This window comes from Alosa alosa, chromosome 17 (assembly GCF_017589495.1).
Source record: "Alosa alosa isolate M-15738 ecotype Scorff River chromosome 17, AALO_Geno_1.1, whole genome shotgun sequence".
In the NCBI taxonomy this organism is placed as follows: Eukaryota; Metazoa; Chordata; class Actinopteri; order Clupeiformes; family Clupeidae; genus Alosa; species Alosa alosa.
Genome location: NC_063205.1, coordinates 31,800,487 through 31,817,239, shown reverse-complemented (window position 1 = coordinate 31,817,239; position 16,753 = coordinate 31,800,487). Strand labels below are relative to the sequence as shown.

General features: G+C 39.8%; 1 protein-coding gene across 10 annotated transcripts in view; it reads left to right on the top strand.

The window, feature by feature from the left end:
* dmd (dystrophin) overlaps positions 1-16,753 on the top strand; it is a 493,723-nt gene that overhangs the window by 364,791 nt on the left and 112,179 nt on the right. For all 10 annotated transcript variants that reach the window (XM_048268223.1, XM_048268225.1, XM_048268222.1 and 7 more), the window contains 2 exons: positions 2,813-2,927; positions 3,100-3,368. In XM_048268223.1, coding sequence (XP_048124180.1) covers positions 2,813-2,927; positions 3,100-3,368 — 384 coding nt within the window. The remainder of the gene's footprint in view (positions 1-2,812; positions 2,928-3,099; positions 3,369-16,753) is intronic.

The following is a 16,753-nucleotide window of genomic DNA, read 5'->3' as shown; positions in this document are numbered from 1 at the left end:
CATTGAGCGCATAGTGATGTGATGATCAGTGTCAACCACTGGTTGATAACAAAAGTGCCTCAGCGGTGCTCTTCTGTCTGATCGTATAAACCCCGTCTGATATCAAATAATCAATGATTACGTTTCCATGCACACCATATTCCAATTTAGGTCCATATTCTGGTTATGGCAATATTAAGAATACAATGTTTCCATGTGCAGCAGAAACCCATTTTCCCATTTTCATATCAATTGGCATATTTTGAATAAATCAGCAATGTACAGTAGAAGTAGTATCTGGGTCATGACGTCTTAGCAGTCTCTTTCCCTGGATTTCATTTTAAATTTTGACCAGATCACAGTCTCCTTGGTTTTGCTTTTTAGCCTTATAATAGGCCGCTTTGAGGGGTTTCCACCAGGCGCATTGCCAAGAGTTGAAAACTTTGTGGGGGTCCAGAGGTGTCACCCCCAGGAAAACTACTTAAATACAGTGCACAAACTGTTTATCTAATAAAATCTTACAAAGTCTTATTAATCTTATATCAAGCTCAAAATAACTAGTTGGTATTGTTTTCAGTATAAATACACGTACCTAGCTTTTTCTCGTAAAATCATTTGACTTGATTTAAGAAGAGTTTGATTTATTTTAGACGTTTCATCCTGAAAACAAGCAAATTTGTCTGCCAGCGCATTGAGTACAAGTGCGGTTTGGTCTCAGCTTTGGTGGAGACAACCCCTGACTCCTGTTGTCACGATACCAAAATTATTGTTTCAATACCAATACCAAGTGAAAAATCTCGATTTCGAGATTTCACATCAGTGGTTATCATAGAATTTGACTGACCCTCCACACACACACACACACACACACACACACACACACACACACACACACACACACACACACACAAAGTGATGGTTGTCATATTTCATATTTTGGAATTCATATAAACTTTATATATTTTGTTAATTATTTACAGTATTTTAGTATCTGCATAATTACTAATAACTAAACATATTTAGCAATTTGAATAAATCATACATTTTAATTATTAGGCTACATTTATCATCACATTTGTGGTGTGTAAGTCTAATTGAGTGCCTGTCACGTGAACGTAATTACATTTCAGTCTCACGGATTTAGGCTAGTGGAAAAAAAAGTTTTGCATAGTGCAAGGATATGTGGATTCAATTCATCATGTTTGCTATGTCATTAGATAAAATAAATGTTCAAAAAACTAACAAAAAAACTAACAAGTCAAAGAAAATCTTTCTGGGATGAGATCATAAAAGAGATAAGTGTCTTGCAATGTGAAATGCACCATAGTTTATCTTTTATTTATTTGGATTGTGCAGGCTACATTTACAATTACATTAGCCTACATAAACAGAATATAGGAACAGGAAAATGTCTCGGATTCATTGTTTATTGTGACTGCAAGATTGCTAGCCCAATTAACAGTCAGTGACATGGTGACTTCTATTCTATGCTATATGCAACTGCCCGTGCGGCACACACCTATTCAACATGACTCCGAACCTTGGTTGAGAGATTACAGAAGCTAGGTTTAGCTGTGACAATATCCTGGGTAATATCCTAACAGTTAATGCCTAAGGAAAGCCTGGTCACCAGTTGTAGCCTAGCTGCCAGTTGTGTGGCTAGTTATTTTGCCTACTTAGACTCTACATAATGAAAAAGTGCCGTATGTTCCTTTTCTTCTTTGGCGGCATAGCTGATCTACAAAGCACAAAAAGCTACAAAGGGGCAAAATGTGCATGCTGAAGGGCAAAGGGAATATTAAAATGTTTTACATTGGCCTTTTTTGGATTATGTATTGGTAGACATCCCTTATAACTTAGTCTATAGTGACACACTCGCTTGCTCGTCTTTTACTGTCGTTCTGGCATCTGGAATCAGTCTAAATAGCACAAAGGAGTTTGCTAAAATATTGGTAGGGACAATTTTGTCATCTCAAAATATTTATTGGGACTAGTACCTAATAATAATAATAATAATAATAATAAGCTTTATTTGTATAGCGCCTTTCATACACAGAATGCAGCTCAAAGTGCTTTACATTTGGAGCATGTGACACAATAATAGAGTTATTGTACCTAGCGTCCCCCTTAACTTACACCCATGGTTGAGTAAATTTGTCTTGGTAAGACTCCTTAAAATAAGTCAAAGTGTTCTTAAATTAAGTCAAAAGGAACTTTCGTGATAGCGCTAGGTAAGTCTCTTCATACTAAAAACAATACCAAATAGATTTTTTTATCTTAATATAAGATTAATAACACTTGGTTAGATTTTGTTTTTTGCAGTGTACATGCATTAAGTAAATGCACAATTTCTGCACATTTTCAGTTAAAAAATAGGACTCAAAGTGTGATAAGGCATCTAGTAGGTGTACATGTGTTTTAATGAGTATGTGGGATAGTGAAGGTGTATATGTGTGTGATTTTCAATTTGCCCTATGAGTAAGAGAATGTGAAAATTGAGTATAGTTTTGTATAACTCTATAAATATAGAGATGTTTGTACCTGTATAATAAAATTATTTCTGTAACATCTATTAAAGTTAATAAACATAATTATAAAAACATGCTTTCAGTTTGTCGCACACCCTTTAAAAAATATCTTGTTGGGTGAGAAGCAGAATTTAGAACTTTAGGACTGGACTGGTAGCCAATGTAGTTGGGGTGATGTAAGCTGAGTGCTTAGTATGGGAGAGAACTCTTGCTGCTACATTTGGAAAGTTTACATACTTACATACATATTTTTATTACTGAATTAGTTATTGTTCTTTGTGTTTTCCCAATGATACGAAATACAGGAATTACATTTTGAAGTCCAAGAGAAGGAGCCATTGGTGATCTCCTCACTGGAGGCAGTTAAAGCTTTCCTGTCAGATCAGCCAAACTCAGAACCCCAGGCACCTGATCTCAGGGGTATGAAACAGATGCACACACAAACACAACAGCCTAGGTTAACACAAAAGTGTGAATACATCAAATGCAGAGCTACAACTAACCTTGTGACAAGGCTTTAGATTTGTTTTTATTGCATCTTGCACATTTCTTTGAAAGTTCAATGTGTGAGATCTGACCCCTTGTTTTCCAGGAGTTACTTCTGAGGATCGAGCTCAGAATGTTGGTCGAGTTCTACAAAAGGAAATGGATGATGTGAAATCAGAGTGGGCCAGACTTCAAGGAGCTTTGATTGATTGGCAGCGGACACTGGAGAATCGTCTACAGCGTTTGCTAGAGCTGTATAAAACTGAAGATCACCTAGAAATCCAGCTTAAAGAAGCAGAGATGGTGAAAGAATCATGGGAACCTGTTGCAGAACTGCAAATAGACTCACTCCAGGAACACGTTGATTGTGTTAAGGTGAGAGTGCACAAACCTAAGTGCATGCAGTTGGGTGCAAAGTGTGCATCACCGTACTCTAAAAGGGCAAAAGGTATAAAACATATGATGTCAACACAATATTTAATGCATGCACATGTCAGTTTTGCCCAAAGGTTCCTTGGTCATCAAAAGTTATAAGAATGTATAAAAGTAAGAGAATGTATAAAAAATATACCGCCCCACACCCAAACAGAGAGCAGTCCACTAACCGCCTGGCTCCTGAACGAGCAAGACTGGGGGATCTTGGGAGTAGGACCTCACGTTGGTGCTGAAAGCTCTGGTTAATGCACCCTTTGAGCCCTGAGACAATATTGTGTTCAAAATCCTGTCACTCAAGACAATGCTGCTGCATACTCTGACATTAGTCAAGTGTGGGTCAAGTTTGCGATAGGCGATTCGAATGTTATACTCCTCGTGAACCCATTCTACCAACCCAAGGTCCTGACCAGAGGTGTAAAAATCCGACTTCAGAAAGTAAAAGTCCTACCATGTCATGTCGACACAAAGGGTTTACCACTGTTTAGTGGTCTAGCATAAGAAGCTTTGGGTGTAACCCAGGGGCGTAGCAAGTGTGGGGGATGTGGGTGTTATAACATACACACTATTGCTGGAACACGATTCTATCCCCCACACTTTTTGTCAGATTAAAACGAAAGTAAAATATGTAAATAAATGCTCCCGTAAAGAGTTGGAACCATATACCATAACGCACACACAGAGAGACACAAATAGGTCTGTTGATTTGATTGAACGGTCATCCAGCCAATCACATCAAGTTAGCATCAGTGAAGAACCAGAGCCACTCTGATGAAATTCAAAGTGTGCGTCTTTCAAGGCTGTGCTGCTGCTTGTGTCTGCATTATAATGTCTGCAGTGAGCAGATTTGAGGTAGAATTGAAATGATAATTGTTACCGCATTATGCTAATTTAGTAAACCAAAATTCACTGTCTGACTGACATGAATGAAATGCAGAAATGCAACAGAAATGCAGGGAGTCAAAGTGGAAGCGGGGGTGCGCGCACCTTGGCACTTGTTGTTTCTGCAGAAAGGCCCTTGGCTACTGTTCTCAGAGCATAATGCTTTCTCTGTGTATGATCTGCAACTTTTTCAAACTATGGGCCTCCTCAACAATTAGCCTACTGGTCCACGTAGCCGCGAAATTAAGTTATGCCCGGTGCTTCACACGTCTGATTATTTGCAGCAAGAGTGAATGGTATGCAACCGAGGACTGAAAGAAAAATAAACTAGGCTAAAAGTTTCCCCAATCAGAAATACTTATTAATTTGTTGTCATCAATTATATAGACATAGCCCAGTCAGCACACATACATCTCCAAGATGCTTGGAAAATATCTGAACAGCTTAATTAGGCTATATTGCGTTCCATTTAGAACGTCTTATTTGATCTGGAACGTCTGCGGCATTTCACTGTCAATGTGTGTCTGCGTGTGTACTGGAGATCTTAATGTCTTAAATACGATCGCGTTCCATTTAGAACATCTTATTTTGATCTAACAAACAGTGGCGTCAAGACACATTTGAGTTCTACATCTGAGAACTAAGATTTCCAGCATGTAGAACTCAAATAGCACGCTTATGAGCGCTCATGCAATTTGTGCGTCCCTGCAGCAAGTGAAACTGGAGGTAACGTGGGCTAAAAGCTACACCAGCATGTTGATTTTCCAACAAGAGGAGACAACATCCTGGACCTGGTCTACACTACACACAAAGGAGCATACAAAGCCACCCCCCTCCCCCACATTGGACTTTCTGACCATATCACTATTGACCATATCACCACTGTTATGCTAATGCCCGCATACAGACAAAGAGTGAAAGCAAACAAACCGGTTCGGGCTAACTGGAAGCCATGGCTGACAGGGGATGTCCTCAGGCTGCTGAGGGCCAGAGACAAAGCCGACAGAGCTGGGGATGAAGCTGGCATGAGAACAGCGAGAGCCAACCTGTCCCGTGGGCGTCAAAGGAAGCAAAAAGGAATACACTCACAAGATAACCACCCACTTCAAAGACAGCAGGAACGCACAAAGCCTATGGCAGGGCATTCAGGCCATCACGGACTACAAGCCCGCGCCACAGAGCTGTGAGAGCAACATCCCTCTGCTCAACAATCTGAACCGTTTCTTTGCTCGCTTTGAAGAACAAAACAGCACTTGCCCACAGAAGACCCCTCCCCCTCCACACGAGCAGCCCCTGTGCCTCTCTGCCGACAGCGTGAAGAGGACACTTGCTGCTATCAACACCGTGAAGGCAGCAGGCCCAGACAACATCCCAGGTCGTGGCGCTGAAGGACTGCGCTGAGGAGAGCTTAAGGATGTCTTCACAGACATCTTTAACACTTCCCTGAAGCAAGCCATCGTCCCATCATGTTTTAAAGCTGCCACCATCATACCTGTGCGAAGAAAACTGCTCCATCCTGCTTCAATGACTACCGCCCGTGGCACTGACACCCATCATCATGAAGTGCTTTGAGCGGCTTGTCATGTCACACATTAAATCCATTCTCCCCCACCCTGGACCCCTTCCAGTTTGCATACCGAGCCAAACGGTCCACAGAGGATGCAATCTGCTCTGCCCTCCACCCAGCCCCTCACCCACCTGGAAAAAGAGACGATATGTGAGATTGCTGTTTATAGACTTCAGTTCTGCATTCAACACCATAATACCACAACAACTCATCTGCAAACTTGACAAACTGGTACTCAAAGTACCTACCTCTGCAACTGGCTACTGGACTTCCTCTGTCAGAGGCCCCCAAGTAGTACGTGTTGGCAACAATATCTCAAGCAGCATCACACTGAGCACGGGGCCCCCCAAAGCTGCGTGCTCAGTCCGCTGTTTCTCACCCTGCTGACGATGACTGCACCGCAACCTACAGCAACAACCACATAGTGAAATTTGCTGACGACACAACCCCTGGTGGGTCTCATCACCAAGGGCTTAATGGCACTCAATACAGGTTGGAGGTCGACCTTCTGACCACGGGTGCAGGGACAACAACCTCCTGCTGAACGCCAGCAAGACCAAGGAGATTGTTGTTGACTTCCGTGAGGTCACACCCAACACCCTGCCACTGACCATCAACGGTGCTGTGGTGGAGAGAATGAGCAGCACCAAATTCCTGGGGTGCACATCAGTGAATACCTCTCCTGACCACCAACACTGCATCACTGGCTAAGAAAGCTCAGCGCCGCCTGTACTTCCTAAGTGGAAACTCAGGCGAGCAAGTGCTCCACCAGCCATCATGACCACATTCTACCGAGGCACCATTGAGAGCATCTTCTCCAGCTGTATCACTGTGTGGGGCGGAAGCTGCACTGAATACAACAGGAAAGCCCTGCAGCGATAGTGAACACAGCTGGAAGGATTATTGGTGCTTCTCTCCTCCCTGAAGGACATTTACACCTCCCACCTCACCAAGAAGGGCGACCAAAATTGTGAGTGATGCAAGTCACCCCGCCACAATTTGTTTGATCTACTGCCCCTCTGGGAAGAGGTACAGAAGCCTGCTCTCCCAACTCACCAGACTCACCAACAGCTTCATACACCAGGCTGTTAGGATCCTGAACTCTCCCCCCTCCCCCTCCACCCTCAGCTACATAACATCCTGGACTTTTAGACCCAAAATGGCTGCCTTGCACTACTCCACTTTGCACTACTCCACTTGTACACTTGCACACTTGCAACTTGTTGTTGTTGTCCTGTTGTCCTGAACACTTCTGAACAAACTTCTGCTGCTCTTACATAACTTGCACCACTATGCCACTTGCATACTTAGGTCAAACAAAACTACCTCAGCCATTTATTGGCCTGACTTTTGCACTATTATATTGACTGTCTACTGTATGCACAATTGCACAATTTCTACCAAATTTTGCTGCTCTTATTTCTTCATTGTATGTACCTTCTTATTTTTACTTTTTATATTGTTTACTTGAATGTTATGTTTGTCTGTGGACCTAATTGGTAAAATATGTCTTGTCTCCATCGTGGGATAGTAGGAAACGCAATTTCGATCTCTTTGTATGTCTTGACATGTGAAGAAATTGACAATAAAGCAGACTTTGACAATAGCTTAAACAACAACGTGGTTTCCTGTAACTATCAATGGAAACAGCATAGAAACATGCTAATCATAATATTTAAATTGACATTAATTAAGATGGCTATATGTAACACAATTTATTTATATTCCCTTTGCATATGTTTGGGTAGACTTAAAACGTTTTTGAATTGGAGCTTACAGTTCTGTCATTATTCTGTGTCCTTTACATTTATTTAATAGGTATTATAGTTAGGCATATTAATAGTCCAGTGATACCTCAAAATTAGGCTGTTGTCTGTTAGGCAATTTATTGTAGCCTGCTAACCCATATGCACAAAACATAATTTCTGAAATGATTTCTTCATTTATAACATGAGATATGTCTCCATGTAAGGTATCTAATAATGAAGTGATAGCAGGTAGATCATGTAGGCCTTCATGTCACATGAGACACACAGATGACACTCCCGGACACCCGCCAATATAGTCCGCACCCCTCTCAGAAAATACTTACACTGTCCCTGTAGGGAGTTATTTATAATTTGGCCAGATTGTTTCACTTTCCTATCCCACAGCCCCCACACTTTTAAAAAGCTTGATACGCCTCTGGTGTAACCCCTCACCTCCAAATGACTGAGGGCCCACTCCACAAGGGGTGTGGCTCAGGGGCTGAGCTAATGGTTCACTATAGGGGGTGCGACGATCTTTAGTGGGCCCCTATACTGTCGGTGTTTATCCCAAATTCATGTTTTTTATTTAGTCCACTTCATATTGTGCTTATTAGAGGCTGAGGCATTTGGTTTATGTCCTGATGACCTAGCCTACCGTTCAGTGGCGGTTCTAGGATTTTTCTGAGACAGGGGCCATAAAGGGGCCCCATCATACACTGAGGGGCCAAGAACCAGTCAACATCCATACACAGAAAATCCCTTGTTCAGTAAGGCAGAGGCACGTTGTCTACGTGATATGCAGGACTATACCCGGTATACCCAAAGTCCTTTTAGGCAAGTCCCTCCACTCGACGGCCATATTGCAACGCTTTTTGGTCACTCATCGGGTATCCTATTCGGCGGAAATATGTGCGCGCAAGGCTTCACTCCAGCGGCGAGTTCACAACACATGATTGGCACGATGTCTTCACAACACACCATATGATTGGCTCAATGTATTCACATCACACCACAAGATTGGCTCAATGTATTCACATGTTGACGTTTTGCCGAGGAAGGGGTGGGATATGTGTAGACAACGCCAATATTGGCGTTACAAACTAGCCCCATGCATTTCTATGGAGGATTATGGAGGAGTGCTGTGTCTCCTCATTAGAAAGTCTCTGGTATACCCACTTAAAAAGCATCACCATCTCAGTATACCAACTTAAAACAGACAAGGATAGGTATTAATATTTGGGGTTGATCACTGTATACCCATTACAGCTAACTAGACTACACCACAGCAGTAAGGTGCATACATTTCACCAGTCTTACCTTGTTCAAATACTTGAATGCTAAATGCTAAAAAACAAAAAAGCCAAAACAATTCTTAACAATTTTCCCATTTATTTATAATGTGCATTGAAAACACAATATAAAACTAAAATATAATAGACACTTCAGTGGAAATACATTGATATTTTAAACAGAAATCATACATCATCATACACACATTTTTCGTTCAATTAAACAAGTTTTACTTTAACTGTTTCCCTTTGTTGATAAGAGAAAACCACTTTCACTGCCAGTTTATGTGACATTAAAACAAACACACACACACACACACACACACACACACACACACACACACACACACACACACATTCCATGTGAGCAACAACTACATCATATTTACACAATTTTTTTCAACAAATATTTTTACAATGGTCTTATTTGAATGGTCTTTGAAGCCACCGCCTTGCTTCCAGTTAGAAAAGCCTGATTCTGATTTGAAGACTGGCGATGGGTCATTTGAAAGTTTAAAAATACGGAAGGGGTAGCAAAACACTAAAGATGGAATATTCCTACCATTTGAAGTCTTTGTATCAGAAGTCATTGAGTGGCCTCTTCCTATTTCCGTGCTGCATCTTATGGAATACCAGTTTAGGAGAGGTTGACAGAACCATCTACTCTTTGAGTAACTTAATTGTTATTAACTTTCATAACCCACTGTCAACCTGGCGTTTCTAAAATGAATGACAAAATATGCTCACTGTAGTGGCAATAGGAAATAGCATCATACCATTAGGAGCAGCTATGCTTGGTGACTAGTGGTTCTGAAGACTGTGGGTTGAAGTCACCAGCTCCTGCGCCATCCCAGTCTGTAGGTGAAACACAAATGCAAAAGTTTCACAAAATCCATGCTTGTATTCAGCATGTCGTCTGGCAACTGTAAAACCAGTTATTATTTGTTGAATCATATAAAGCTTGAGTGAGTAGAACATTTAACCAATTTATCTCAATGAAACTCTCCTTGTCCTAACACTTTGAGACAGAATTCATGCAAAGCCCATGAATCAAACAAACTCAGAATAGTGGTTAATAACTTTGCAATGATAGCTCACATTAACTACAAAAACGTAGCGTTAGCTATTAGGCATGTATTCTCATGTTCATGTTAGCAGCTGCCAAACTTTTTCCTCAGGCAAAAAAAAATTGGAACGTTATTTACGTTTGGTAAGGCGCACTAGCGCATGTAATGTTATTAATTTCGAACCCCAAACAAACAGGATGTCCATTTCTCTGCATTTCATATAACACCATTTCAAACACTTCATACATTACCTTTCCATACATGAAATCTATCAACATGCTAACAAACAATCAAACCTCAACTCAAGTAACCTAACGTTTATTTAATGTTTACAGTTTACTGCAAGCTTGCTGCTGCTTCGTAATTTAATTGACAAACTTAACATATTCACCCCTTGCAAGTGACGTCACGTTTTGTTCGCGCCACAGCAAAATACTCTAGTGGACGGCAGGAACACGAATCAAATCAATGGGTTGTAATGGGACATATCGCACAGCTAGAGATTATAGTGAGATTTAACCGTAGTAATGCCCTTCCACGACTGTTGGCTTATTGTTTGGAATACAACAACATCCCATGTTCTTGCATAGATATATTTTTGGTTTGTTTTCTTTGTGTTTCGGGAGTATTTCAAACCACAATTGCATGATTATCTCCTCAGTGTATGAAGACAGCAGTGGTTGCTATAGCAACCATAGACTCTGAACAGGACGGCAGATAGCACTTAGGCAAAGTCTTTGGCAAGATCTGAATGTAAACAGATAATACCGCTCAAGTTTTTTTAAATTTCCTATTTCTTTCAATTCTTTAACTTAAAAACATGTAAGAAGTAAGTTTATTAGCTGGGCAACGACATAAACTGACGAAAGTTACATTAGCCCTAGCACTATGAGCTGTTTATAAACGCGTTAGCTAGAATAGCTTAGCTTCTAAGTGTGGCAGCTAGTTATTATTTCATGTTCTGATATGACATTCTTAACGTTTTGACTATGTTACAACTGATAAAAAGCAAGACAAATAAAGTAACCAAATCGCTTTGCAATATTTTAGTCCAGAAATACTTTATGGGTGTTCATTTACCATAATGTTAATTACAGTAGCCTAACGTAACGTTATCTCCCTTGCTGTTACCACCAGTTTTAATAACTTTACATTTGCGATCATGACCCATTTCATCTAACAACACCACTGGCATCTTCTTTGACTATCAGACCCCAAACAGCAATACATTGAACTACAAAGATGTTATAGTAATGGTGTTCAGTTCATCATAATCTTTATGACATAATGTAATTTGCATCAGGTCTCCCATCTTTTTGCCGTCCAGCATGGAGCCGTCACGTGACTTAAGTCACGTGTCTGCAAGGGGTGAATTGTGACAGCAACAAATAAACGTCCCTTTCACATAATGATGATAACCAACATAGAGATTTGTGACTCACCAAGAAACTTCTGTGGAGGATGAAACGCTGCCATCGGTTCTTCACGCTAGAATTTAGCTGATACTTTTCGTTAGCCAAATGTATCGGTTCTTCACGTTAGCTGATACTTCCGTGAGCCAAATGTATCGTTTCTTCACATTAGCAGAGACATTTCTGGTTAGCCAAATGTATTGTTTCTTTTACAGTTCACTGTTTGCTTTAGCTTTCAAGCTTCATAGGTGCATTACTGCCACCAGTTGTTTGGACAATGGAATTGCATCTCTTATCGTCGTTCTCAACAAGTTTGACACTTATTGATGATTGACGGTACAGGGGCCAGTCAGGGGCCAATGAGATTTCAGATGGGGCCCGGGCCCCTGTGGCCCCGCCCCTAGAACCGCCCCTGCTACCGTTTAGTCTGTGCATCGGGGCAGCTTAGGCCTGCGACGATGCAAACTGTAGTGATCAGTCGCGCCTGCAGGTGTAGGCCTACAGCCGTACGCACTGTGCGTACCATCAGGCAACTCAAAGAGAGAGAATTTTCCCTGTGTGTGTTCACACAAAGTTAACCCACCATAACTTCCCAACTGCTTCACAACTGTGCAGTATGCCATTAACTGCTTGACAATAGGCTATTTACAATGTTCTTACAACTTTAATGTACAGACCTTTTGTTTGAGCAGGAGAGGGAATAATAGCCTAACAAACGCACGCAGCAATTACAGACGTTGTGGGCTAGGCTAGTTGTTGCTTTCTTTTACTATGGTTGCCTGTTATCAACACACAATGTTAAGCTAATTCATTAACTCAAGACTTCAAGGCTATCATGGATATAAAACGTTTTTTGGAAACAATGAAAGGGTGGAGGTAGCAAAGGATGGAGGCAGCAAAACTAGAGGAGTTATTTCAGATGAACAAGGTAGGCAAAATGCTTGTCAAAACGTTAGCATTACATCTGGATTATACTGAATAATGTTTACTGATGTTAAAGCACGAACGCTGTTTAAAGCCATAGCCTACACAACGGTAAACTAGAACAAAACTAAAGGTAACTTTACCCTTTATAGGGCCGTATAAAGTTGTCCAAATGAATAGGTCGTTATTAGGCGTTGTTGTTGTATATTGCATATGGATTTTGTACTACAGTAGGCTACTTTTTAGATGACCAATGCACGAACGAAACCGGGAAACGGACAAATATTATTAAGCCTTTCAATGTTTTGTTGCGCGAGGAGGGGTAGATGGTGCACTTACCATTCATTCCTGTTGGCGCGCCTGATAGTGACTGCTGTTGTCGCGGCAAGTGTAGACACAGTGTAGACTAGACCTACATGCTATGTCGCTGATTTTCTGTAGGCTAATAAATGCAGCCTGTAGCATAGGCTACTTTGGCAAACCCAGACCCAGGTTGTGGCATCAGTTTCGCTTTTAAAACGCAACAGTGTAGCGAGAGGGAGAGTGCGGGCTATTTAATTTGCAGCATGACAGACGAACTCCCATTGTGAGCGCACTCTACGGACCAGTGGCATCGTTAGTAGGCCTAACATTTTTCATTATTATTTTCCCCCAGCAATCAGTACAAATAAGCATCGGTAAATATAACAATTAATCAAGATAGATTTGGCCAAAAGTGGGCCCCCTTTGCGGTCGTGGGCCCGGAGCGACCGCCCCCCCTCCCTCCGCTTATGGTGTGGCTGTATCTTGGAAAGGCAACACCGTTGCCCACTATAGTCTGAATGTTACAAATATGTCACATTACATGTAACTTACATGACCATGTCACACTACGGAGCCACCACTGTCCATTAAATGCTGTGGCTATACCGCAACATCAGACAACAAGCGGTAACTGTTCATTTATACTGTGGTATATAGGCACTAGCACTCATCAATGTAGTCAAGTTTATTTATATAGCGCATTTCATACACAGAGGTCATTCAATGTGCTTTACATAATCAAAACCAAACAATAATAACAAATAAAAGCATAGAAGGACAATATAGTCAAAGAATAGTTCAAAAGGTAAAGATCATAATAAAAAGAAAACATAGAGAATGATTAAAAAGACAAAATAAAAGACACAAGGTAGAATAACTTTCAAGACAGATTCAGAAATTATAACTCAGTGCAGTTGAGCATCAGTTGAGCAACAGTTTGGTCTTAAAGGAAAATTCCGTTTTTTAGCACTTTAAGGCCCTTTTCTGGTTTGTTTTGGATGAACTAGAGTGGTGGTTCTGTCTCGACTTTTCTGACTCGTTTTGAATCGCCTTTGACTTCTCAGGGTGGCTGGCAATGGGCATACTGTAGTAGGCTACTCAAACATGTCCTAAAACAACCCTTAACGTTCATTTTTAAAACTGTGCAACTCACCGGGTGGTTAGTGGTGTTTGTTGATTATTAAAATCAAATATATCAGCGCAATGTATGATTTCCATATGTACATGTAATTAACTGGTACACTTAATAGGTTTATTCTACTGTATCAAAGAGTAACAAGGTTGTAGCAGCACAGGTTGGAGCTAAGAATGATTTGAATATCAAATGATCAGATTTACCCCATCCAGCAGGTCTCAGGTCAGCTCTTTTTTGAAAATTTAGACAAATTTGGCAAAGTTTTGTAAAAGCACTCAGTATTACAATGTAACAACTATATGTAGGTACCCACAAATACATAATGCAAGTACAATGATAGTACCTGATAGTACATGTTGTTACACAGGTTGTACCACTGTACCTAATTAGGTAGGTACACTGTAACAGCGACACATTAAAATAAAGTGTTAAATCTGTGCTGCTACAACCTTGTTACTCTTTGATACAGTGGAATAAACCTATTAAGTGTACCAGTTAATTACTTAAATGTACATATGACATGTATGTTGTGTTGTGTCTTCGATGTCTTGGAACAGGTCTACTAATTCACTACATAGTACATATATCAACTGTGTTGGTACACACTTATTGCTCTTTGATACAGTGGCACAAACCCATTAAAATGAAGTGTACCAGTTAAGTACTTACATATTACATGTATGTTGTGTCATTGGTGTCTTGGAACATGTCTGCCATTACCCTACTGTAGTACATGTATCAACTGTGTTGGTACACATTTATTACTCTTTTGATACAGTGGAATAAACCCATTAAAATAAAGTGTACCAGTTAAGTACTTACATGGACATTTTTTATATATTATATTATATTATATTATTACATCCTGTCAATGATGTCATGCATCCTGTAATTGATGTGTTGAAACATGTCTGCTGTTACACCACACAGTACATGTGAATTAGTAGACCTGTTCCAAGACATCGAAGACATAGCATACATGTCATATGTACATGTAAGTAATTAACTGGTACACTTAATAGGTTTATTCGGTAACACTCCATAATAAGGTGCCATAATAAATAGCAAACTAGTAATTACCTAACCCTTTGTTAATATTTGTTAATTGTTACTAACTATTTGGCACAAGTTAATAGTTTTTTCATCATCAATTAAATATTTGTTGTTTGCATAAAATCTGTATGTTAATGTTTTAGCAAATCTATTAACTCAATTCAATTCAATTTATTTGCTTAGGGGGATAGCCCCTTGAGATAAGATATCTCGTTTTCGAGGGGGTCCCCACTAATATTAACTAACTAATATTGTATTAATATGTGTTAATAGTTAACTAAATGTATTTTTGGCAGTAATTAATAGTTATTTCTTACATCATTTAAATGTTAAATGTTTTATTTACAAACTATATGTTAATAGAAAAGTTAATGACTTATTAATATATTATTATTTAACTAATTGATATTAAACTGTGCTTCTGCCTATCCCAATATGAACCACTCCCTATAGGACCCTTACAATAGATAGATAGATACTTTATTTATTCCGAAGGGGAAATTCAAGAAAAAAACACGGAGCTACCTTGACATGCCGTCACTCTTGTCGGCGCCAGAAACACTTGCAATAAAGTTGGTTAAGCATAATTAATATATTAGTAGTATATAGCTATAAGCGTGGGGCCCCTTATAATAAAGTTGGTTGAGCTTAATTAATATATAATACATAATAATAATTAGTAATATATAACTATCAGTATGGGGGACCCTTATAATAAAGTTGGTTAAGCTTTATTAATATATTAGTAATATATAACTATTAGTCAGACAGTGAAGGGACTGAGACCAAAACTGGCTTATCACATTTATTCCTTTAGGAAAAGTTCAAACAAAACATGCCTTCAGTCACTGGCATACATAAAACAGCATCTGCACAAGCAAAATAAAAAGAAGTAGTTGAATGGGCTATATTACATGCATGATTCCTATACCATCACTGTCAGCCCTACTAGCAAGGGAGACGTACGACATGGAATGTTCAGGTGCATAGAACGAGTTTATTAATATTCTGAGACTGACTAAACACTCACAGACGTAGACCATACGGAGGTAATGCATAAACATTATGCTAAACAAAATGTACATTAATTTCCTGCTAGACTGAATTGCACTTTCCATGAGCACTAAGCTAAACTACACTGAATGCATGGAAAGTTGCTAGCGGAGTTTCCAGACTCGTGTGTATGAACTTGTGGTCATAATGAAAACATTAATAAGCGTTCTCTAAGTTACTAGAATTGCTACCAAATCCTAACAATACATGTAAAGTAATATAATACAGGTGGTATATCGAAGTTTTCAACGTAACAACATTTTACAGTTACAAAATTAAAACAAAGTGGAGAGTGCTTTGTACAGTCAACCTACCCAATGCAAAGCATACCGCTTCTGATCAGCTATGGCAACAATGCAAGGACAAAACGCAGCAGAGCTGCAGTATACCGTTTCTCCAAAGGGGGCTCCAAAACACCAATCTCAAAAAAGCTGCTTAATTACGGCGAAAATCACATACAAACACTAACACTTTATTTTAATGTGTCGCTGTTACAGTGTACCTACCTAATTAGGTACAGTGGTACAACCTGTGTAACAACATGTACCATCAGGTACTATCATTGTACTTGCATAATGTATTTGTGGGTACCTACATATAGTTGTTACATTGTAATACTGAGTGCTTTTACAAAACTTTGCTAATTTGCCTAAATGTTCATCAGAGGCAAAGAGCTGACCTGAGACCTGCTGGATGGGGTAAATCTAGTCATGATAGATTTGATATACAAAGCATTCTTAGCTCCAGTCAAGGCCTCATTGTCTTCAGTGTACATGTAACAGCTGTGCTGCTACAACCTTGTTACTCTTTGATACAGTGGAATAAACCTATTAAGTGTACCAGTTAATTACTTACATGTACATATGACATGTATGTTATGTCTTCGATGTCTTGG